Source organism: Hippoglossus stenolepis, chromosome 5 (genome assembly GCF_022539355.2).
Source record: "Hippoglossus stenolepis isolate QCI-W04-F060 chromosome 5, HSTE1.2, whole genome shotgun sequence".
Taxonomy (NCBI): Eukaryota; Metazoa; Chordata; class Actinopteri; order Pleuronectiformes; family Pleuronectidae; genus Hippoglossus; species Hippoglossus stenolepis.
In genome coordinates, this window is record NC_061487.1 from 27,080,587 (window position 1) to 27,104,721 (window position 24,135).

General features: G+C 43.4%; 1 protein-coding gene and 1 long non-coding RNA gene across 8 annotated transcripts in view; one reads left to right on the forward strand and one right to left on the reverse strand.

Moving 5' to 3' along the window:
- Positions 1-6,705: 6,705 nt before the first annotated feature.
- Positions 6,706-24,135, forward strand: part of ndrg4 (NDRG family member 4) — a 32,803-nt gene continuing 15,373 nt past the window's right edge. The window contains exons 1-4 of one of the 7 annotated variants that reach the window (XM_047339912.1): positions 6,706-6,954; positions 10,983-11,059; positions 19,786-19,876; positions 21,793-21,957. In XM_047339912.1, the coding sequence (XP_047195868.1) occupies positions 10,983-11,059; positions 19,786-19,876; positions 21,793-21,957 (333 nt within the window). In that variant the 5' untranslated portion in view covers positions 6,706-6,954. Of the gene's footprint in view, positions 6,955-8,259; positions 8,400-10,982; positions 11,060-19,785; positions 19,877-21,792; positions 21,958-24,135 lie in introns of those variants that run through there. The other 6 variants (XM_047339911.1, XM_035156876.2, XM_047339914.1 and 3 more) reach the window with 6 other exon arrangements.
- LOC118109605 lies at positions 15,257-19,683 on the reverse strand. Its single transcript, XR_004696834.2, has 3 exons — positions 17,420-19,683; positions 17,141-17,318; positions 15,257-16,462 (listed from the first exon to the last, which is right to left on the reverse strand). It is a non-coding gene; the product is annotated as an uncharacterized LOC118109605 (long non-coding RNA).

The following is a 24,135-nucleotide window of genomic DNA, read 5'->3' on the forward strand; positions in this document are numbered from 1 at the left end:
GTTTGTTTACAGTCAAATAACCATCCGGCTGCTGTAAGTGTTCACACATGGATTTGTTAGTAAAGGCATGTTTAGACACATGTGAGGTGGCCCAGCTGTTTGCTGAAGTGTTAAATGTGGGTCAGACGATGGACAGTGGGAGACGGGTCACTGCTGATGAAGATATCGATGTTGCCTCGGGGATGAAACTATCGATCCCGATATGGGATTGTTCTAAAAGGGAGGACCGCACAAAAAGTTCTAACATTTGTTTTACTGCTACGAAGATGTTGGGACTTTGTCTGTCTCCTGAATCTTCAGACTCGATGTAGAGGCCAAACATATTAAGGCTGTTTGACCTGTTACCCTCTTGTTTTAATGTCCTGTTGTGTGACCACGTGTGGGTTGTGGGTCAGATTGTGAGACTCGCATCCAGAAAATAAATCCAAGGAAAGTGCTTGTGACCAACCTCCAGGGACAAGAATGTAAACAAAGCCTAAAACTCTTCCCTTCTCTGCTTTGTCATGTTTACATTTTATTCTGCGGCTTCATCTCTTGTGACTTAGCGCTGTCAGCTGTGCTCTCGGTCAGTCTATCTCTTGGTCAATCTCACAGAGGCGACGCAATCTGTCCTAGAAGGTTAAAATAAATCAAAAGCCGTACGTCCTTCTATGTCCGTGATATGATTGTGTAGCTGTTTTTAGCCTCCTCTTGTAAATCCGGGCATTTTTCCAACCTGGTGGTATTTGTGAAATTAAATTAGTTGGATTTCACAACATTTATTCTTTGTTTTAACTGTTTGACACTAACTGTGTTTTATATGAAGTTGTTGTTATTATTTCACAGGGGACACAGACACACAACCCATCCAGAGGGCTCATTTTTACTGTGAGAAATCTGAACGGTGTGAATTGTTTTGTGTCTGGATCTGAACCATTACTGTCTGATTACCTGGCTCCACAGGCAGATACATTACAGGCCTTTCATTACACCTGTCTGCGGCTCCTGGTGAACAGCCGCTGCTTCCAGCTCCAGCAAAGGGCAGACTGAGGGGAGGCGTCCAGGAAGCTGACACACAAGACACTAATGCTGCCTCTGGCTTTTGTCTCCTTTAAGGGCCACTGACATTTGGTATTTGTTGGGAAAGCGTTTGTGTACACAGGGGCCCACGGCTTCTTCTGTCTCCGTCTCTCACTCTGTGTCTCGTTTTCTACATGTAAGTACCTGGATTGTAAGGACATTAAAATGATATTCTGTATTCTATTATTTATTCTATTAATCTATCATTTTCACTGTGGAGACAGAACTTCTATTCTGAGCAGAACCACCAGGTCACCAAATACCAATTAACCTCTAAGTAGTTGATTAGCTTGTTAAGTAATTAGGCTCCTCATTACTAACGTATTAAAGTAAACCGCTGCATTGTTATTGATATTGTTGCTCTCTGTGAATTTAATTAATACACTGTTGATTGCAAATGAATTTTCTTATTGATTTATGGTTTTCACTGCGTAGAGCAATGAACTGTGAGATCAGAGCTCTTCTGTGTTTTGTGAGGACAAGTTGGTTACAGTGAGTCTATTAACCTGAAGTGACAGCGTACAACCACCATGCAGAATGGAATCCAGTCCTCGAGGAACAACTCTGCAGCAGCAAACTTCACACACACATAGATATCAGTCCTGTGAATATGCCTGATTGTTTTCATCAGGATCCATGGATTATTCCCAGAGAAAATGCTAAAAGTTTTCAAACGTGTTATCGCACAATGTTTAAGAAAGTGATTAAGTAAATTCCTGGTCTTCACTGAAATTAATAAAATCCTTTCTTGGCCCATGTACCATTCTTTCAAGTTTTGTGCAAATCTGTTCAGTGTTTTATGTGAAACAAACAAGGAAGAGTGAAAACATAAGTTTAGGTAGTAAAAGAAAAAAAGTTTCCTCTCAAAAAGTCTGTTTATGGATCTTTTTGAGTCCCCATCACCGTGTTGAAGTGGAATCAGCTGAGCCGTTTAAACTCCTGCGGCCGGTCGGCTGAGCAGCAGCGTTCACGCTGGCATCGACAGCTCGGCTCGGCTCTGGTAAACAGACGGAGCCCAACAGTACAACACTGTAAATTGTCTTTGCGTTGCATCATGGAAAATTTCGATGATGTCAACTTCTAAATACAATGATTTACTGTGTTTGTCACGGTCAACAGAGGAAACCAGACGCAGGACACTGACTCCAAATTAACAAGAGAAAGTTTACGGCTTAATCTCAGAATGGGAATGTTGGAAGGTGAGTGAGGGTTTTGGGCAATGGATGGATCACACACACACACACACACACCGGGGGATAAAGGACAAAGGAGATACTGTGATGAAGAGGTTGATTGATCGGGATGTCGAAGGGTCAGTTGAAGGTGGCGTTCCGTGATCCGTGTATCTGACAGAAGCAGAAATCTGCACTGAAACTGGCGTCATGTGGTGGAAATTATGAGGGTAGTTGTTTTTTTTTTCCATAAAAGTGATGTAAGAATCCATACGAGCAAATAATCAGATCATGTGAAGTATATTGCAAAGAGAAGAGGACCCAGCACTGAGCCTTGGGGTTCACCATTGACAGAACCCGAGGATTCAAACAAAGATGGTTGCTATAGAAGTCCATATCAGCGTGTACAGGCAACAGGATGCGTTGGTTCCAGTGCGATAACAACAAATCTCCTCGTTTTTCCATGTTTATGTCTTCGTCTTCTAACTCCTCTTTTTCCTCCTGACATATTTCTTATCTTCCAGTTTCCCGTCTGTCGTGTTTTAGAAACATCATCGACACGTCCACTCGCTCGCTGTGAATTTTCAGACATTTCTCACATGGGCTCATCTGGACATTTTGCCAGGGGTCCGAAAGGAAACGCTCCAGAAAGTGTCCAGAACAACTGACTCGTACATTTGCGACCTCACATATAATTTCAGGAAAATGTGCGGATTTCAGTGCCTTCATGTTCCACATCGTCAGCTGTCGCATTCACAACGTATCAAATATGAATTGTCACAGCTTTAAGGATCATAGACAACACATCTGGTCATAATCAGTCATATGTATTTCAATATAAAAGAGTAGCCATGACCACAACAACCCCACTATCTCATCCAAATACTTGTATCACTGCTGCATAGTCACACAACTCGCCCTCCACCAAATAGCTGCCTATTTTTTCCTCCCGGCTGCTGCCACCTGCTTCACATAATGCTCACTGGACCCCCTCTTCCCGGCCTCGACAACATGGCTTTGTATGAGCTGTTACTCTTGTGCCAACGCAGAGGGAGGGCTGGGGGGGGGAGATAATACTCATTTGGTGAGCATAGCGGGGGCGTTGCTTCAGATACAGATAATCCTCACACCTCAGCGCTGAGACGTGGCTGCTGCAGTCCTCTCTGCTTGTTCTTTCTTTCTCTTCCTTATTCTGCTCTTCTTTCACGACACTATGTCCTTTTCCTGCTCCTCGTTTCCCTCTCTCTTCTGGGGCATGATCACAGGGGTCTACATGGGGCAGGGGGGGGCAGGGTTTAGATAGGAGGAGATATCTATAATGGGAAAGAAACACATGATTTGCCATTTATAGAAATCAAAGTTCCTGCCATTGATTAAATCCCTAAAAACTCAATATTACAAATGTTTATATTCTTGTTATTTATAAACCTTAGTATTTCTAAGTATTATTGAGTATTTCAGGTCTAGAGGTAGAGGTGGGATGTAACAAGGTACTTTACTTTGATACTGTCATTAAGTGGTCTTTTTCATGTATATTTATTTATTTATTTGCAAGTAGATCTAGTTTCAGGCACTTTTCACTTTTACTTTTCGGTAAGTATCTTTAATTTCTACTCCACAACATTCAGATTTCAATAACGAGAAGTGGTTCAGGTGACATTTCACCTGAACCACTTCTCGTTATTGAAATCAACATTTTAAATGGAGCTTTGCTGGGAACAGTTGACATGAGTTGCTGGAAGCCCCCCTGTGGTGCCCCGGGTGAGCTCGAGTGGAACACCGAGGTTTCAGCAAAGGTTAAACAATTCAGTTTAACACGAGTTCATTAGGATGCGATTCATGTTCTGTTCCACAGGTGGATTTGAATGTGACATTTTGAAGCAATCAGTGCTTTGACGTAAGTACCAGGAAAACAATGTAAACTATTCCTTTTTGGTGATGGTGTCGAGGATTAGAGAGATTTTTACACAACAACATATAAAGTGACAGGTTGTGAATTGTTTGTCTTAAATATCTTCTTGAAAGTAAAAGTGCTTTTTGGAGATAACATACACTTTTAATAAATCCAGCTACTGACACAGTAAAGATTTGTGTTTACTTGAGCAAAAGTGACCATTGAGAATTTCACGTTCCTTTAAAGCAACACGATGTAACTTTACCGGGCAACAGCGCCCTCTTTAAAAATATATAAATGTAAAAAAGTTGCTTTAACAACAATAGTGTTGATGTTTTAACTCAATACACACAGACGTTGACCTTCTCTTTAGGAATAATCACAGTGCTGGTGTCTTCATGTTGTGTTCATTCACGTTATATAACCGTCACGTTTAGTAACTGGTGATGACTGAAGAGGAGAAGCTGCTCATGTTGGTCGTGTGGTTAAAGGAGCCGATGACAGAAGGTCCAGATCTAATAAGAGAATTTACCTCCTCCCTGAAACCTGCAGCCTGGTCCTTTAAGAGTTTGATCTTCAAGCTTTGTGACATGTCAACTCATCTCAGAAGATTCCACACGACACAAACACGTCACGAAGAAGCTGCCTCTGGCCGTCAGAGTGTTTTTGGAGGGATCTCATCTCTCGCTTCCTTCAGACTTGTCACGTTTCAACACTCATCTTTCACAGTGCGAAGCCTTTTCTCTAAAAATACCCCCTTATTCTTTAATTCATGCTTTCAGCTGACATTGTCGTCTGGTGTTTGCGGGGAACTAGTTGGGTGTTGTTTAGCTTTTTCTTGCCCCAGGTGATTTTGGAGGATACGTGACTGTTGATGGACGTGACCTGAGATTGCAGAGATTGAGCCCGTGGCTGTGGAGCTGCAGAACAGCGACAGTCTCTGGCCTCACTCGAGGGCGGATCACTGGGTCAGTGGAGGCTGTCGTCTGACCCTGAGTCTGGACCACAAGGGGAGAAGTGAACTCAGTTCTATTGATGCTACGCACAAGGGTAAATAACTAATTTCAGGTTTTGGAATTTATCTTTTGTTGCACGGTGGCCGAGAGAGTTCAACGCACTGCAAATTAAAAAAACAACCTCATCAGTTTGACACATGCAAATTGAGGTTCCATCGACTTCTCTGGTTCCCCTGGAAACATGTCCGGTGTCGTTTCCGCAACATCTATCGTTTTGTAAATAGATTAGACTTGATTAAGACAAGTTGTACAGCAGCTCTGGCAAAGCTCCGTCAGTGGGAAGCTGCTGTCGGTCAGACTGTCGTGGGATAAGTAGGTCGAACTGTCCATGAGAGAAAAGACATGAAAGGGAAGTAAAGGATTCTGATCCAGACGTTAGAAAAGATGCTTTGAAAAACATTTACATGCAAAATGTAATTGCTTTAAAAGTCCTTTTATAAAAAGCACACAAAGCAGTTGTCAGAAAATGACCCTACTCAGATCCTGTCCACTTATTGATATATAGTTGTGCAGCGTATAATATAGGATTGATATTGTAATGATTATATATAAGAATTAAAAATTAATGTCCCTGCATTTTCTTACAGGAAGAGAGATTTTGTCCATAGGTGCAAATCTGATATCATTAACGTTAAGTTCTGTGGTAAATGAGGCCCCATTCATTCTGGACTAACTCGTGAGCGCCCCCTACACAACATGGAAGTTTTGTTGATATTAGAAATTCTCTGCCTGAACTTCTGGAATGTAACATTCTTCTTTTAAAGGGTTTACTGGTTGAAATCATTCATTACTGCCTCTAACTGAACTGGAACCAGCATCAGCACCTGACGAGATGACGAGCACACAACACATCTGGGGAATAAACCACACCCACATTCACACTGTCAACCAAACATCTGGCTCAGGGAGCTAATGTGAAAAACAAGATCTGTTCTCCTGGCGAACAAGTGGACACGTTTATAGAGCTGCACAAATCTCTGCTTCTGTAATTAACACCGAGTTCTGAGGTTTGTCATGGATTCCTGAAATCAGTGATTTACAAGAGATACAGGGATGATTCAGACATTTCGAAACTGGACAAATCCGTCCTGACAGCATCTTAATCCACAGAAACAGTGTGTGTGTGTGTGTGTGTGTGTGTGTGTGTGTGTGTGTGTGTGTGTGTGTGTGTGTGTGTGTGTGTGTGTGTGTGTGTGTGTGTGTGTGTGTGTGTGTGTGTGTGTGTGTGTGTTCTGGCTCTGATGTTCAGAGGAGAAGATTTTCTTTCATATTTGTTTGCCGTGTTGCCACAGTGGGTTTTTAAAAAGCATGAGTAATTCTGAAGCTGGTGGGCGACAACACAGAGCTGCAGTGTCCTGCTTTTAAAACACACACACACACACACACACACACACACACACACACACACACACACACACACACACACACATCCGTCTCTCCACCAGACTCATCTCCAAAGCTTTCTTCTCCTCTTTCGTCTCGCTGCCTCCTCTCCTGTCTTCTCTCCACATTTCTTCCTCTCCTCCTCCTCCTCCTCCGTTCGTCACCCCTTGTCTCCCCCCCTCTTCCTCGCTGTGCTGCATCACTGGTGAGGCCACGTGCTCTCTGTTTATCATCAGGAAGGGGAGGGAGAGATGGAGGGGGAGAGAGAGATGAAGTCTGTGCCTCTCTCTCTCATTTTGTCTGGTGCACCCGCAGACGGACACACAAACTGAGCTTTGTACCCTCGTCCAAACCTTATTATCCTGAGGGACGCACACAGGGACACATCGAACCAGCCTGAAGTGACCGGAGAAGCTCAACCACTCCACAGGTACAGTAAAGCTTCGTCCATCTCATTTCTTTGAGCTCCTTCTGTCTGAGAATGTGTATGAAACTGTCCTTCAGGGTTTTTTGGGACACGAATCGAAGCTAAAACTGTCTCGACCTTAATATTTTAAACTTTATCTGTTGTGGAGAGAGAGAGAGAGACGCTTTTCACGAGCCGGAGCTGTTTTGTGTTGGAGGAGAACAGGAGGTGGAGGAGGATGTTAAACTGAGGATTGTTTTGGCACCGTGTCTGAATTCTGCTGCTGAGGCTGTTGTACTCTTTGTGTACTTTACTTAGCACCCCACCCTCCACCAACACACACACACACACACACACACACACACACACACACACACACACACACACACACACACACACACACACACACACACCTCCCATCCCCACCCTCTATGTCGACAGGTTAAAATTATAAACCCCCAAAAAAACTAGGTCACTCAGCACATAACCACGTCCAGGCTGATGTCCCCTTCATCACCATGTATTTAGATCAGATGCATAAACAGTGGACACAGAAATGTTTAATAATTTCACGTGTTCACAGATATTATCTCTCTTCATACGACTCAGTGGCCGATCCAGGATAATTCAGGGACCATAAAGGGGCAGATTATGTATTACATTCCATGAACGAGTCCTGATTCTGGTGCAGATTTATTTAATTCTCTAATGTTCACTGTAGCTCTTAGATTTGTGTAAAGCCACAGATCAGTGAAAATGTTTTGAGAAAAAGAGTTTAAGATAAGATATAATAAAATAAGATAATCCTGTATTTGTCCTACTATGAGGACATTTACCGTATCAGAGGGAATAGTGAAACACGCACTTAGTAAATAATACAATATAACATATACAATACAATATACAAATACAATGTTAACACAGTGTTACAGAATTGTACATTGTGTACTTCAAAAAAGCTCAGAAAATGAGAAACAGCCTAACAAATTATCATATTTATTGTTAGTAAGTGACTCATTTATTTTTCAGAAATAGGAGCCAATCAGATTGCAGCTGGGGCCTGGGCCCCCCTGGTCCTGCCCCTGCATCCGCCCCTGACATCAACTATCTGCATATTTCTTGAAAAATTCCCCAAAAATTTGGAAAAAACGCTTCATCTCTCGCAGTGTTAAAGAAAGAGAAAAGAGATTCCTGGATCCAGCCCCTTAATTGAATCTGCTCCAAATGTTAACGAGTTTCTTCCTCGGCCCAAATCCCACGTTTCAATAGAATCAGTTGTGTGGTTTTTGTGTAATCCTGCTGACACACAGGAAGGCGACTACACCACCTCCCCGCCTGCAAGGCAGCGTATTTATCTTGTATTGTATTAATAAAGTTTGGTTTGATGTGTTGAAGTCGGTCAGCACCACCGATCTGAGTGTAAAGTGGTGTGACGGCAGAGCGGAGTGTGTGGTTCGCAGCAGACGGAGGTGAGTGAACGATGACTCCTCAGTGGGTGGAAGTCATAAAGGTGGATTGAATTGGTGCAGGCTTGTGTTAGTGGTGCCTCAGACTTCTGAATTCTGCTGATCACACCTGAAAGTCTGAAATGTACGAGGGAGCAGCAGAGGAAATGATGATGTTTGGATTCTAGATTTAGAAAAAGACCCAATAGGGCGATTAAAGATGTTAAACTCCTTGTGAAGGAGCGTGAGGGCGACTCAAAGGAAGAACATTCTGCGATATGGAGACATTTTACGAATTTAAAAGTTGTAATTTTGCGATTATTAAGTAACCGTATTATGATTTAATGGAAATCTGAACAATAAATATTTTTTTCAAATGACCCTAATACTCTGTTGTAGTATCTGGAGTCGTATCCATAGTCATGGGTTTGGGTTTAATCCCTTTGGTTTAACATTTTAAGATTATTAATTACTTCTTTAATTTAACGTTATCTGAATATTCAGGTATTTTCTGTGAAGCCACAGAAACAACATGTGATAACGTTAGTGTGACCCGACAGGTTTTCACTGGTGTTGACAGAGCGTTAGATATTTTCTTTGCTCTAAAGTCAAGTTGGTTGTGTGATGTTGTGTGAAATCTTCTATAAACTGTATAAAATGTTGTCGTTTATTTAAATCGTGAGTTCAGCAGCTTCAACTCTTCAACTAGAACGAGAACGTCAGTAGAAATATGAGCATCGAACAGATTTTTGTGTCTCATTTAAAAACAACTTTGCAATAACAACCCAGTCGATGCAGATCCCATTTTGTATCTCCCTGTTATATAATGTATAATCTATAGGCTCCTCTGCTCTTATCGTATCAATTCGTTTTCCACATTGTGTTTTAAAGCTATTCAATTTATTGGCTTTCATATTCTTCATTCCCTCGTCGCGGGCATGAAACAGCCACTGAAGCCGAGCCAGTCTTTCCTTTGGGAGCGGCTCACATTCTCAGCACGAGGTTTATAAATAGATTCACAAAGAGCAAATACACTCCGGCTTGTTTTCTTCTGCACGAGTCACACGAGCCGCTGAGAAAAGCACGAAGTGAAATCAAATGAATCCTAAATACTCATCGTACTGCTGTAACCTGTGGACTGTGCCGAGGTTACAGGAGTAACTGCGGCACCGAGTTCTTTGAACGGATGTGAGCTAACGAAGATGTTTAATTATGACGTGATTCATTAAGGCTCATTAAGCTTAAACAAGCTTCACTGTTATTTACAATTCAATTAGAATATCAGTTTAACTCGTGTAGAGGCGAGAAGAGGAGCAGCCAGACGGGAAATGTTAGTGTCGTACCAGAGGGATCAAATTATCGTATTTTTGGGCAAACTTATCGTACAATAACGACAACAGCAATAATGTTACGTAAACAAATTAGTTTAGACTTTTATAAAACACATTGTTGCACAATCTTTGCACCATAGACTGTGAATAAAGATGGACGACATGACCGCTCAAATGCCCCCTGGTGGCTGGCTGCAGTATACGCCTCCTCCATGTTAGCAGATGGGACATGGACCAAGCTTAAACGTCAAAATAAGTAATTTTATGTAGTTCATGTTTCTGATGACTCCGCTATGTTCACTTTGGTGAGAAGGTTTAAATCCCACCTCTGACTCTGTCTCCTCCTCCGTGTCACACGAGAGGAAATGCGTAAAGGAACCAGGCGCATGGTTCATATTCACGTAAATCAACACATCAAACGATATGCAGACGTAGGATCCATGTTTCACTGAGCGGATTAATAAAACACCTGAAGCTTCTAGGACCAATGAATTGATCGTACATTCTTAATCGTACAGACGGCAGAAGTATCGTGAGTGTCCTCAACAGGAAAATGATCCTGATGTTTCACTTCAACAACTCGGTGATTATCAGAGATCATCAAGCTTTTATATGAATAAAGTTCATTATTATTATCATCGTCAGGTTTTCTGGTTCACACAGACTCGCTGTGTTTCTCGCTCTCTGCTCTGGAACGACTCCTCGTTCTCCTCTGGCGTCCCACAAATCTCCCTCACCCCCCCTAATCCCCCTCAGCCCCCTCAGCCCCCCTCACCCCCTTCCCCCCTGGCATCTCAGCAGCTACAGAATGGAGGTTGGCACCGCGAGCGAAGAGCAGTGTTGTTGTCGTCGTTACATGTCCTGCATGCTGATGCACGTTCTCTTTGCCGGACCTTTCTGTTGGATCTGTGCTCGGTTTAGTAAAGTTCCTCGTGTCTGTTGGGAAACGAGTTTTATTTGATGTAAGTCACAGTCTGTGGTGTTCGAGTCGCTGTTAGTGGCTGATAAAAAGTTCTGCAGCTTTGATGACCTCATCCTGACTTTTCTAGGTCCTGCAGGGACGAGACACTTTTCTTTTATGTCGACAATAAGATATGATTATTAATTTCCACAGCAGGATCTTATTAATCTGTGTCTCCTGCCTTATGTAACCTCCTGTGCTCCTTTATTGCATGAAGTCTCCTGCTGTGATTCTGTGAATGTTCTTTCTGCCTTTGCATCTGCAATGCACCAGTACAGTGGATCTTGTCTCTTGTATTTTTATACCTGCTGCTAGATGGGGCCTGGATTGTTTTGGAACTTCCCTCCCAAGGCTGCTGGCTGCACGGTTCCACAGAGCCTCCTGCAGACCATGTACGTAGGATCGTGAAGCCACCGTACCACACAACCGCCCCCATACCGTGCCACGCCAGGTCTCTCCTGTGTGGATGTATCTATGGCATTTTCCCGTCCATCCGTTCCATTCTGTCAATCCAGTCCGTCCAGTGTTTCACATGCTCATCCTGCAGCAGCGGGCTAACCCCCACAACTGCAATGACAATCCATCATATTTAATGACTGTTAAATATGCTCGGGAAAGGAGTCGTCCATCTGTCATGTGACCAAATAATCATTTTAAAACCACAACAGATACTGGAAGAGATACTGGGAATTAAACTGGAAGTGGAGCCAGAGCCTCAAACTGATAGTTCCCTCAGAAAACCAAACAAACTGCTCCAGAGCCGGTGCTGCTGCTCGCTCTTCAGATTAAATGTGAACCTGTCGCTGACGCTCTTTGTAGCCGAGTGAAGAATCATTTCCACCACAACAAGAAATCAGGCTGAGCCATCTCCATCTCATCACATGTGCATGTTCAGGAAACTACGACACTTATCAGATGCAGAGGAGGAAAAACCTGCAGCTCTTTATCCACCAGCTCACGATCATCATCTGAGATACCTGCTGAAGTATAATGCTTTTTTGTTTATGGTTGTATAATCCTACAGATGAGCTTCTCTAATTAGCCTTCGACTAATAAGCGTCATGTCTGCCATCACATTGGACGTTATTTAGACTCAAAGGGAACTTCAGCTTGAAAACATTAAGCTGTTCGGTAAAGATTTGGGAAGAGTCCTCGTTAAGTTTAAAACTTCACCATCGTCTCTTCTCTTTTTTGCCTTCTGGTAAATTTTAGAACTGACGTTGAGATTTGATTGACTTTTGAGGCTTCTTCTGGACGTGATCCCAGGTTCATCAGATCTTCTGATCGTGACCTGAGGTCCTCAGCCGAGGTTTTGCCTCAGGGTGACGGCGCCCACTGGAACAAGCTCCCCGAGCAGATCTGTCCGACAAGCTCCTCGTCTTAACTCCCTCTGCGCTTTCTCAGGACACCTTCTACCTTCCTGTCACACTCTCATCGTGTGTGTGTGTAGAGATGACAGCCTGGCAGCTGATTGAAGACAGAAACACAGAATCCACTTCTCGCTCGGCTCAGCAGCTGAGATTGAAAACGTTGCCGGACGGAGATTCGTACTGAAACAGAGACAATGTGCTTTAATTATTGGCTCATTTGTACGGAACAAAAATAGACGCCTGCCTTCATGATCCATGGAGCTAAAAATAACACGTGTGGTGAATTTCCATATCACCTCCTCAAATTCCGCTCAGCTCCACGTCCTGAGCGATAAGAGCAGCCACAGGAAACTGAGCAGCAGCTACTGGAACGGGATACAATGCAAAACCTGCTGAAACGTTTCAGGAAACATGAATATGAACATGAAAAATAAAACAAAACAATAAATCATAAATGTAATCTGGGTAAATTCATCCAAACCCCAAAAACCTTGTTTTAGAATCATTGTTGTTTCATTCATTCATTCACTGCACCTTTGTTGCATTTATTTATGCTGTTATGTCTCCATTTACTCTGATTGTTCGCCTCCATTATCATTATGATTCTGCACGACTTGCTAGTTTTTTCTCCATTTTGCAAAGACAATATAAATGATCTAGTTTCCATGCAGCAGGTCAGACCAACCCTCACAAGAGTCGGGCTCCAGCCACACTACAACGTTCTCAGGCAACTAAAACAGAGAAGTTTGGAAACGCTTTTAGTTTGAAAACTCTGGGTCTGGGATGTTGTGCGGACGAACGATGATGCAGTCGCCTTCATTCAGTTTGGTCACATGGTTCTATTCTACTGATGAGCATTGGGCCAGACATGAAAAAAGGAATAATAAAATGCATTTCTCGAAAATAAATTAAGAATAAAGTCAAACTAAATCTAAACTAAACTTTTTGCATATCAAGAATAAAAGCTGAAATGTTGAAAGCAAATTTGAAATTTCCAGATTAAAGTCGAACGTTTAAGAAAATATGTCTAAATTCATGTTAACAAATACAAAGATATCAACGGTCAAACCGACACTGAGTCGCTCCTCTGACTCGATTTAATGAAGAGGAGTCGACTTAATTCTCCATATTTCAGCTTTATTCACAAACTTCATTCTTAATACTCTTCTGTGTTCTCAGAATCAGAAATGTTTGATTGATCCTCTGGGAAAAATTTGTTTTTTAGGTTATAAAATAAGAAGTTTGCAAAAAATACATGTGCATTCTAATACGATGTATAAAATAAGCCAAATAAGAAAATGTATTAGGCTACTTTCTGTTCTATTCTATTAAAGGTTGTAGCCAATCGTTTTTAACTCTTTCTAATCCACATCTACTAGAATAATGTTTCCAACAACTAACAATCCAGTGACTCTCTACACCTCCAGTCCTGCTTAGAAGTAAAACACAGGCATTCTGGGTGATGACCCTGTTTTCACTGGACACTGAATTAAAACCCCGAGTCTCTCTTCAGTGAACCATTCATCCCATCATGTGAGCTCCACTGGGCTTGGCCCCTCGACATCTGGCTGCCCGGCCGGGGCAGGAAGGAGTCCAGCGAACACTCCCCTCTCCCCTCGGCCTCCTCGCCACACACTGTCGCTCCGTCTGCCTTCGCTGGCGTCTGCCCTGCCGCTCTGTGGGAGATCTACACAAACACGACCACCACACTGGACGCTTGGTTACAAATATTTTCTTCTCTTCAGCTCGGCTGCCGGAGAATCCCACTGCGCCATTCAGCTTGTGCCAAATAAACACAAGTCCCGACCTGCGGCGTTTGAATCAGTGGTTAATGTCACATGTTAGCAGGTGTTTTAGTAAAAACCAGGGAAACCACTGAGGTTCTACTTTGAAACCAGTGTTTTCAAACTCTGTCTTTACGAGCGCTTTGGCTCCGTATCAGTTTTAATTCCTTGTTCATAGTTACACGTCTGAAAAGGCAGAACATGTGACCACTCACGTGCACTGGGCGTGTGCATGTGAACAGGAAGCACTTGGTTGTTGCAGAAGGAGCTACAGATACAAGCTGTTAGCAAAGACAACAGGGTCAGTAACGCTTGTCATGGATGCTCCATGTTGTGTGGTCATGTGACAGGAGCCGGACGAATCAGTGAAGGTTATGTCTGACACGTGCACTCTCACAAATGACCAGCAGAGGGCGACACCACTGGTTTCAGGTCTTCTTCAATAGAGCACGATATTCATTGTTTTAATTTGTAAGTTAAGCACCGTGTGCATTGGTACGGACAGATAGTAGCGTCCAATGGGTGCAGGTCTCAGGTGTAGGTCGGCGTGCCGTGTCCTCGCGCTCTCAGTGAGGCTCCACCCCCCCCCCGCGCCTCCAAATATGGTCACATCTGGTTTCAAAAGATCAAGATGGATCTGGACAAGATGTCAAACTGGATTCTGATGCGTCTCCTCTCCAGACGACCTCAAACACGACCTTTACACAGGAGTGAAAACAGCTAAACCAACAAAACCCGTCTCAAGGCTTTAATATTAAACACCAACGTGCTTTGGTTTGGTTATTCTGAGGCTTCAGGAGGTTTTCATATCCACAACTTTGTGTTTTTAAATCGATAAAATCATCTACACTCGATATCTTAAAGTGAAACAAAGTAAAAACACCATGTGAAGGAATCTGAATACTTTCTGTATAGTTTTCTCTCTTTAAATGTATATTTACAGTTCTATGAGCTCATGTGATTAAAATCCCCCGCAAACGTTTGTCACTCGATTATATTTGTTCAATGAATGTGACGATATCACATCTTAAATGTTGAATTCATAAACCCAGACACACTTTGATCTGCGCTCCCACCTCCTTCAAAGCTGGCAGCAGATTCTAGGTCGAGCTTCACACCACAGCAGAATCAAACCCATGTTTTCTGCAGGATATCATAACACGAAGCTCCAGAACTCATATTCAAATCTTCTGTAAACTAAATTATTTACACCGCGGTTCCTGCTCTTAGACGAACATAAAACAAAGATTACAACTTGCACTTCCTTCGTCCCTCAACAACACTCGTGACTCAGGTGTGGAGTCGAGAAGATGAACAGATCTTTAAATGTGTGAGCCACAAACAGACACACAGAGATTTCTGTAATTATTCCATATATTTTTAATCTGTGCTGTGATTTGACATGAAACTAAAAAGGCAGAAACATGTGTGATGTTCTGCTGAGAACCATCAAGATAAACTTTGTCTGGTTCTCACAGCAGCAGTGAAGCTCCTTCACAGATTCTCCTCCTGAACGAGTTTTCAGATTCTCAGTCATCAGCTCGATTGTTGGACACAGACGTGAATGAGGAGGATTAACTTTGTCTACGAGCATCATGTCCTAACTCCTCCTCCTCAGCTTCATGTTTCCAGCTCTGATGACTCTGGTTCTTTTTCACGCTGCTTCTTTCTCTGCTCGTTCGTCTGTTTGGAGAGAATCTGGTTTCCTTGTCTCGACATGTCAGCGATGTAACAGCTGTGTGTTTGGTTCACGGTGACCTGACACAGACAGAAGAGACACGGTAGTCCAGAATAGAATAGAACAGAATATCTTTTATCATAATGTACAGTACAAGTACAACCAAAACTCTATTAAATTAATATGTACAGGTGTTACTTGTAAAATAATGTTTGATTTAACTATAAAAACAGTCAAATTACCTTTTCTTTCATTTTATTTAAATTAATTAATTAGTGACTTATAAGTAGTTCACCAGGCTGTATACACATGTAAACAAACATTTAGAATAACATCACATGTTCATATTGATATAAAGAAATTGTTGTCATCAGAAATTTTAATCTTTAAGGTGTAAAGATATTTCACTGCATACAATTTTCACCTGCAGCTAAATATAAATATCAGATAATCAGAGAACACTGGAACAGATTGTTACGGGACCTTTTCACATAATGTAATAACATTTTACACTCTTTCGATAGTAGTGGAAAATTATAGAAACAATGAAGAAGAAGTAAATCCAGTGTTTCAGCTTCAGTGCTTTTGTTATTTGTTTCTCGTTCGCAGTTCTCTCTCTTTCTGTCTCTGACCCTCGGTCGTCCTGTCGTCTCTCGGCGTCCGTCTCTCGGAGCCGTCCCACTTTCCAAGTATCGATTCAGTGGACGCACATTAGATCATCCACGTGGCTCTGTAATTGATTTCTGCTCTGACAGGAAGTTTCTCTCGGAGCCGCCCCGCTGTCCCGGCGTCCTCTTAAAGAGCTGAAACACCGGCTCCTGTCGGTCACGATGACCTCGCACTCGTCCGATTAGTCGCTCAGATAAAGAAGACGTTCTTTATCTGATACGTTCTCATCTGAGCACGATGCTGAATGAGATGTCTCGTCCTTTTTGATTCAGACATCACACCGTTCGTTTTGTCCTGCAGAGACAAACATAGTAATAATCAGAGACAGAACAAAACAGCCCAACATGAACTGGAGGAGGGAAAGAGAACAGGTTACTGGGGTGCAACTGGGAGATGTGTAATTTGGCAACGTGTTGGTGTGAGTGGAGGACAAAAGACCACATGACGTGTCACTTAAAGCAGGAGAGCAGCAGCTCTTCTTCTTCCATCACCTACTATAATGATGATGTAGAAAAAACCATCTTCACACTGCTGCGTCATCTCATCAGGAACAAACCCAGCGTGAAGAACAAAGCAGAAAGACGCTCGGTGCAAACTAGACGAAAAGAACGCGAGAGAAAAGATGTTTAATTTGGAGTTTTACAAGATGGTGGGAAAATATATATAAATATATATATTTATAAAGCAGGGAATGAGAAGGTGAGCCAGACCCGACGGGACTGAGACTGGTTGTCATAGCAACGCTGTCTAGGCAGATTTTAAAAAAGGAGCGAAGGAGGGAGCGGAACTAAAAAGAGGACAGGTCCGTTTTGTTCTCCTCAACAAACTGCTGCAAAAGAGGGTTTCTCCCCCGAACGAGACAAACAACCGCTTGGTTTATTTATTTTGTAAAGAGGGGAGAGAGGGGGAGGGGGGGGGGGATCTCTGGTGAAAGAGGAGATGGAGAGAACAGACCTGTAAATAACTGCTCACCCACTGACTCTTCAGCTGCCGGGCCACAGTTGGTTGAGGGATAAAGAGAAGCTTTGAAGTTGTGTCGTCCGCGGCGGCGAGCGACTGTGATGACCACGTGACCTCGGGCCTGCAGCTCAGTGGCTGATGGGCGACGGCAGCCGAGCAGGAAGGATCCACGATGTGTGGACGTTAGAAACTAAACGTAGCAGAATAAGGCAACATCTACATATAAGCAAACAATAGACAAACAAAAATCTCTGAGTTCGTAACTTACAAACTGAAAATGACACGTTTTACCTGTGACTGTGTAAAAAGATGGACGACACCACAGCTCCATAAAACCAATGTGTCTCCATCGCCCCCTGGAGGCTGTCTGCAGTACGAACCAGCCTGAGACCATCTTCCCCACCGATAGCGTTTTTATAACTGTTACCATGGCAACAAGGGTCTGGTGCACGTGCTCCTGGGACGATTCACATTCACAGGTCGTTTAGTTCTGAGGACTCGATCAAAGACTTTTAATAAAGATGGACGACATGACAGCTCCAAAGAGTTAAGCCAAAGTGTCCCGATCGCCCCCTGGTGGCTGGCTGTAGTAGCGGTCATAAACCCTGCCTCCTCCATGTTAGCAGATGGAATATGAACCGAACTAGAACTTTAAAGAAGATGATTATAGGTCGAACCTCCAACGAGGAGGTTTCACCCCTGTTTGTTTATCAGCAGGATTATTTTATGATTATTTTATGACTTTCACGACAACAGCAAATTCTACTGACACCTGAGAGGAGTTTTTTGAAATAGAAACTTCTGAGACAACAGAGTCGTCGTCTGGGGAGCGTTGATGCTTTCACCAAATCTAATCACAAGATGAAAAGTCAGGGTTGAGACGTTCAAAGTGTAGAAAAGACCAAATGATCAACAGACTGAATCCATTAGAAGAACAGACACATATCAACATCTGTTATTTAGGAACAAAGACCTCACCACAGCTACTGATAAAGCATAAAGTCAGACGAGGACAGCGCTGGTATCTTTCCACCGGCGGCTCTGGCGTCACGAGGCCAAATATAGCTGGATAATGCATTGGTAATTGATTTCACAACCAGCTGCCTTACATAAGCACGTCAGCGTGAACAGAGACGGTGAGAAAGAGAGGGATGAGGACAGAGGTGGAGGATGAGGATGGTGTGAAAAACCCGCTGAGAGAGGAAGAAGTGAAGCGACAGAGCAGCGGTGGAAGAGAACGGGGACGAGACGCTGGAAGAGAGAAGAGACGAGTGTTGGGAGGAGGATTTATAAAAAGAGCTGTCAAAATAAAAGAAGTGGAGAGAGTTAGGCGAGCAGAGATTTCACAGCAGAGACACAAAGCCTCCTGGGAAATAAGACTTTTATTCTCTTACCTGCCGAGTGGCTACTTTAAAGTAGTGCTTGTACAAATAATCTGTAAAATCAGTAACGACCTAAAGTTACACAACATCTTTTTAGTTTGGTCCATGTCCCATCCACTAACACGGAGGAGGTGCAGTCCTCCTGGCAGCAGGAGGAAGAGAGGTGCATGTTGTTTGGTCTGTTCTCCTCAGAAAGGTCACACTCAGCCATTTAATAACACGGCCACAGCAGGAGGGAGCGAGGGAGCGAGGGAGCGAGGGAGGAGGTCGACGGAGGGGAAGGAGATTGAGAAAGAGGAGGAAAAATAACGTCATTACAAAGGAGAGATTCTGACAGATAAAGTGTTGATGACAGATTTTCTGCCCTGAAGCTGTCGTTGCTCTGCTCATTGTTTTGTTGCCGACGTGTGCACATCATGCACCTGGAGGTGACTCTGCTGCTGCCGCTGCCGCTGCTGCTGCTGCCGCTGCCGCTGCCTCACCGTGCTGTGTAATGTCCTACGTGCATGAAAAGAGTCTGATCTTCGTAGATTCTCTGCTGCTGTCAGCATTTCCCGACCTCCACCTCTGAACAATGCAGCTGAGACCTCAGCAATGACTTTGGTTGCTAAGTGATAGAAATGATGGGAAGACTCCGAGGATAAGTCTGGAGTTATAAAAACCCTGAAATGATTTGATGCACTTAACATCAAGTGGGGTCATCACATTCTCCAGCAGGGGGCGTCTTTTAAAGACCCCTTTATATGTCAACATATTTTTACATTGAGTATAAATGAGCCTTTACAACTCTATTAAGAATCATTTCTGCTGCTCGTACGTATGAAAAGAGTCTCGTCCATTTCATTAAAGTCCATTAAAGTTGGAAGTTTTCTGGACTTTGTGTCGGACTTTGGAATTAAAACTATTCTCACAATATTACGACTTTATTCTCACAATATTATGAATTTATTTTCATTAGATTATGACTCTATCCTTTTTTGTTGTAATATTATTAGTAATATATATTATTCTCGTTATATTGCCACATTATCTTTGTATAATCAATCAGTTTCTTCTCAATTACAACTTTATTCTGACACTGACACTTTTTTCTCGTGATCTAAGATTTGTTTCTCTTACACATAACCTTAATTCTTGTAAAATGCAGATTGGCACGATGAAATTATAGTGTAATTTAAGATGTGTGTGTGTGTGTGTGTGTGTGTGTGTGTGTGTGTGTGTGTGTGTGTGTGTGTGTGTGTGTGTGTGTGTGTGTGTGTGTGTGTCTGACGGCAGGTTGCTGACCAGGATGGCGGGGATGAAGGAGCAGCAGTTCACGGAGGAGAAGCCCCTGCTGCCGGAGCAGAGAGGAGCGGACTCAGACATGGTGAGTCCACCTCCTGTCTCTCCTGTCCTCCTTCCCTGTCCTCTTCCTGTCTCTCCTGCTCCGTCCTGTCTCACCTGCTCCGTCCTGTCTCTCCTGCTGATGAGCGAGCGCAGGAGGAAACTCTCTGAAAGCCTCGGTGCATTAAGAGCGAGACACGTCTGTGCTCATTAGCTGAGATGTGGATGATAATCAGACGATGGAGCTTGTTTACCAGGAAAGTGACAACAACACTATGAAAAGATGAAGAGTCACTTGAGCTGAGAGAGAGAGAGAGAGTGAGTGGTGGAAGAGAAATAGAGCAGCAGATAGAGAGCAGGATATATAATTATATATGTGGTTATATAAAGAGCACTTACTTACTGCAGTTCATCCATTACCTCAGCAACAGGTCTCAGCCGAATCAGGGGCTCTTCAATGTTCGAGGGCCTGTTGTTGCAGGAATTATGGAAACGATGGCGTCTTCCTATGAGATTTCTGTCTGAAAGTGACTCATTATCTCCTTAAAGTTTCCAAACAGCCATTAGAGGCTGATTCCTGATTCCTGAGACTCAGTTTAGAGTCAGACTCCGTCATTGGTTGAGTAGGGTACAGATCCAGGAGCAGTCAGATGCTCTCAAGCGGCCGCTGGGTGAATTTCTAACATTTAAGTTGGCAGTCTGAAGGCTAGTTACGAGTCACATCCCCAAACTCTGCAGCTTTTACTGTTACTGCGCCTGCGTGAAAAGGCAAAACACAATGAACGTGAAACCAGGAAGAAGAAGGACTCTACGAAGTCGTGGCCTCTGCAGACCGAGTCGTCGAAGTAGGCCGGTCCGGTCTCTGGAACATTATGAACTGCTTCTTTTAAAACCTCTTGTTTCTGCTGGAGGAATCGTTATGAGGCCCCTCAGGAGAAACGGTAGATCAGGTTTTCTCTTCTCGTTTTTGAAAAGCTTCCTGTGCTGCATCACTTTAAATGTCTAATTCCATATTGATCGGCTCGTGGAGCAGAAGGTCGTTTCGGTCGGCTCGTTACGATCCGCTGCTCGTAAACGATCCAGGCCGTCAGCTGCTGCCCCCATCGACCCTGTGACATGTTGGCGTGACTCATCGTGTCGCTGGGTTTCATTGTTCTGCCGAAGACGACTTCAGCTCCGACGCGTGTTCAGGTTCATCTCCCGCCTCTCGCTCCTCTCTCAGGGCTCCTCTCGATGACCTTCAAGAGACGTTCACTGAGCGTTGACCTCCTGGTTCTAAACCACGGTCACAGCTCAGTGATGTTGGAATAACGTGCGTTCACTTCATGTGGATATAAAAACACACGTCCTGATTTAATTAAAAAAAACAACAGCTTAGAAGCTTCATGACACTCAGCAAATAGAAATAAATACATAGTCTTGCTTTTGAATTGTTCAAATTGTGTGTAAACATAATAATTTATATTTAACAACCAGTTCCAATCTTTACACTCTGTACGTTTAAAGTACAGCTAAATAAATAAATGAGTCATGGACCATCACGTTGTAAAAATATAGTTTAGTTCTTGAGGAAATAAAATCTGAACAATCTGGTGTCTGGTCAGAATTTAATGCTCCTGAACTTTGGAACATTTCAGACTTTTCCTCTCTGAAGTTTATATTTACAGTGTTTCTCGTGCAGCAGGTTCCTGGATTTAGATTTTCTTGTGGGAAATGAATCGTCTCTGCCCACAAACAGCTTCTGTCTCCAGGATGAAGTCGTAGATCTTCAGTTTGACCTTCGTGATGAAGCTGGAACAGAAACTTTACAGGAACAGACTTGATTTGAGTGTTTTTCCTTTGACCTTCATGAAAACACAGCATCAGAAAAAAGAATCTACATCACATGTGTTTTTGTTGAGTACATGTTTGTTCCGGTTTTTACCCCAATAACCACTTTGTTGTTCTTGTTGTTTCAAGACACAGCAGGATAAAGGGGATGAGGCCTCGGGGGGGCTCCCCTGCCCCGCCAGCCCCGCGCCCCTTAACCACCCCTCTCCCCCCAGCCGCCCCACTCACCGTTGGCATGTCATCGCACGGCACTGGCTCCGCCAGACCCGCCGTCGGACCAGCGGGGTCATCCCGGTAACTACCAGATCCACCGGAACAAGCAGAAACATCCGGCTGCCAAACACACACAGACAACACAAGTTTAAATTCAACCTCAGACACGAGAAAAGTCACTGAGCTCCACAGGAGACACAATACTTATCCACTAACAGCTGGTGTGAGCTTCTACTAGAACACAACCAGCGCCTGCACAGACGTAAAGCAGATACAACGATGGAAAGGTTGTTTACAGTCGTTTGCATTGTAGTCAAGACAAATTTACTTAAAGCAACACTATGCAACTTTTAATGAGCAACAGCGCCCTCTGCAGTCACATCCTGGACACACGCCCGTCTACCAACCAATCATAGTTAAGTATAGGTAGAGGCCGCCCACGTAGGTGAAGACGACAGGACGTACGTATGTTAGACAAACTTCTTTAGTCCCTAATTTACAATGTGAAACCAGAAGTAACAGATCAGATGAAACTGTGGAACAAACACACGAAGCTTCAGACTCTCAGTCGAACATCGTGGAGCCGACGGCTTCAGTTTCACGCTGCGTCTCCTCTTCAGCAGAGAGATGCTTTAAAAACAACTGAAAACTAGGCCAAAATCTACATTTGCAAAAAAACAGCCTGCAGACGCAGACTCATCGGATCAGAGACAAAAACACGTCCTGACACAAGAGGACGAGTCGGCGCAACACAACAATCAGCCACTAGAGCAACGACACATCGAGGAACTGCGTAGAGTCGATTATTTCATGCAGATTTCACAGCACACACACCCCCGTCATTTCTCACTGAGGACGAGCTGCAGCACTTCCTCTACATGTAGTGTGATGGGGTGGGAGTGAGAGGAAAGAGTGCCACCTGCTGGTCCGACCACCAAACTGGCACCACTAACATTTTCCTCCTTGCATGAAGCGTTGCTGTGTTTGGACGTGTCCCTGTCCTCTTTCCACTAATAAACTATTCCCCTCTTTTTTCCTTCTCACCACTGATCCATCGTATACGTACAACTTCCATCTTTAATCCTGACAGATTTTCTTTTCAGAAATCCCCTCACGTGAACTCACAGACTAGACTTGTGCATGTGTCAGGACTCAGTGTCTGCTGGTTCCTAACCTCACGTGCATGTCCATGTTTCTTCTGTCCAGATGCTCCTGCTTTGCCCTGAAAGGCGGCAGAGCAGGAACACACACATCGTGAACCACACGTGCTGAAGCAACACGGGTTAGAAAACATGCATTTAGAAAAAAATAACCTGTTTTGCTTCAACACATTTCTTCTCAAACGGAGAGTTTAGATCGTATTCATCAGAGAGCGAGCGCCTCGGCTGCAGGATAAAAACGTAACGCTTCAGGTGAAGTCATAAATCAATAACGATTTGTCTCGACCGAGCGAAGCGTCTGTGAATGTTTGAATCTGTTCTGGCTAAAAATGTTATTTTTAATCCCAGAGTTCATTTTCCGTCACAGTCGATGTGGGTGATTTGCTTTGGGGTGAATCCTGATGCTGAACTCTCTGTTACCCTGAATAACACCTTCCTTCCTCACTGTACTCATTTTTTTTTAACGTTGATTTGTTCCCACTCCCCCTCATGCACTTCAGTAGATGATCTGGTTCTAGAGACGCTCGGGCACATCAGGTGCATTCTGCTGCCAAACTAATGTATTAACAAAAAAATACTGGAAACTAGAACATGTTTTTAAAGTGGCACTCCATCGATTGTTTTACAGCAGCTGAGAAGTATTTCATTTATTATCACGTCCAGATAAACTCTCCCTGCTCGCCCCCTGGTGGCTGGCTGCAGTATAGGTCATAACCTCTACCTCCTCCATGTTAACAGATGGGACATGGACAAACGCGTTGAATAAATTGACATCATTATAAGCCCTGCTTTATCACGTTAAATGGCTCACATCTTTATTTTCAGATGTTTATTTTTGCATCATGGGAAATGTAGTTCTTTCCCATGTGTTTTTGGAGGTTGCAGTAATAAATTGCTGAAGTGCCAATTTAAACTCACCTAATAGTAGAATCTCACTTTTACAAATTTAACCTGTTCAAACACACATCAGTGTGTTTGTGTAGAAACAGGTGAACTTGTCACGCTAAGGTGCCTTTGTGTGTTTCCTGTATCGGGGGTCTGGACTCTGTGCAGGTTGTGCTGCTCCTCTGTGGATGATCCCTTTGTGTGATGATGTCTC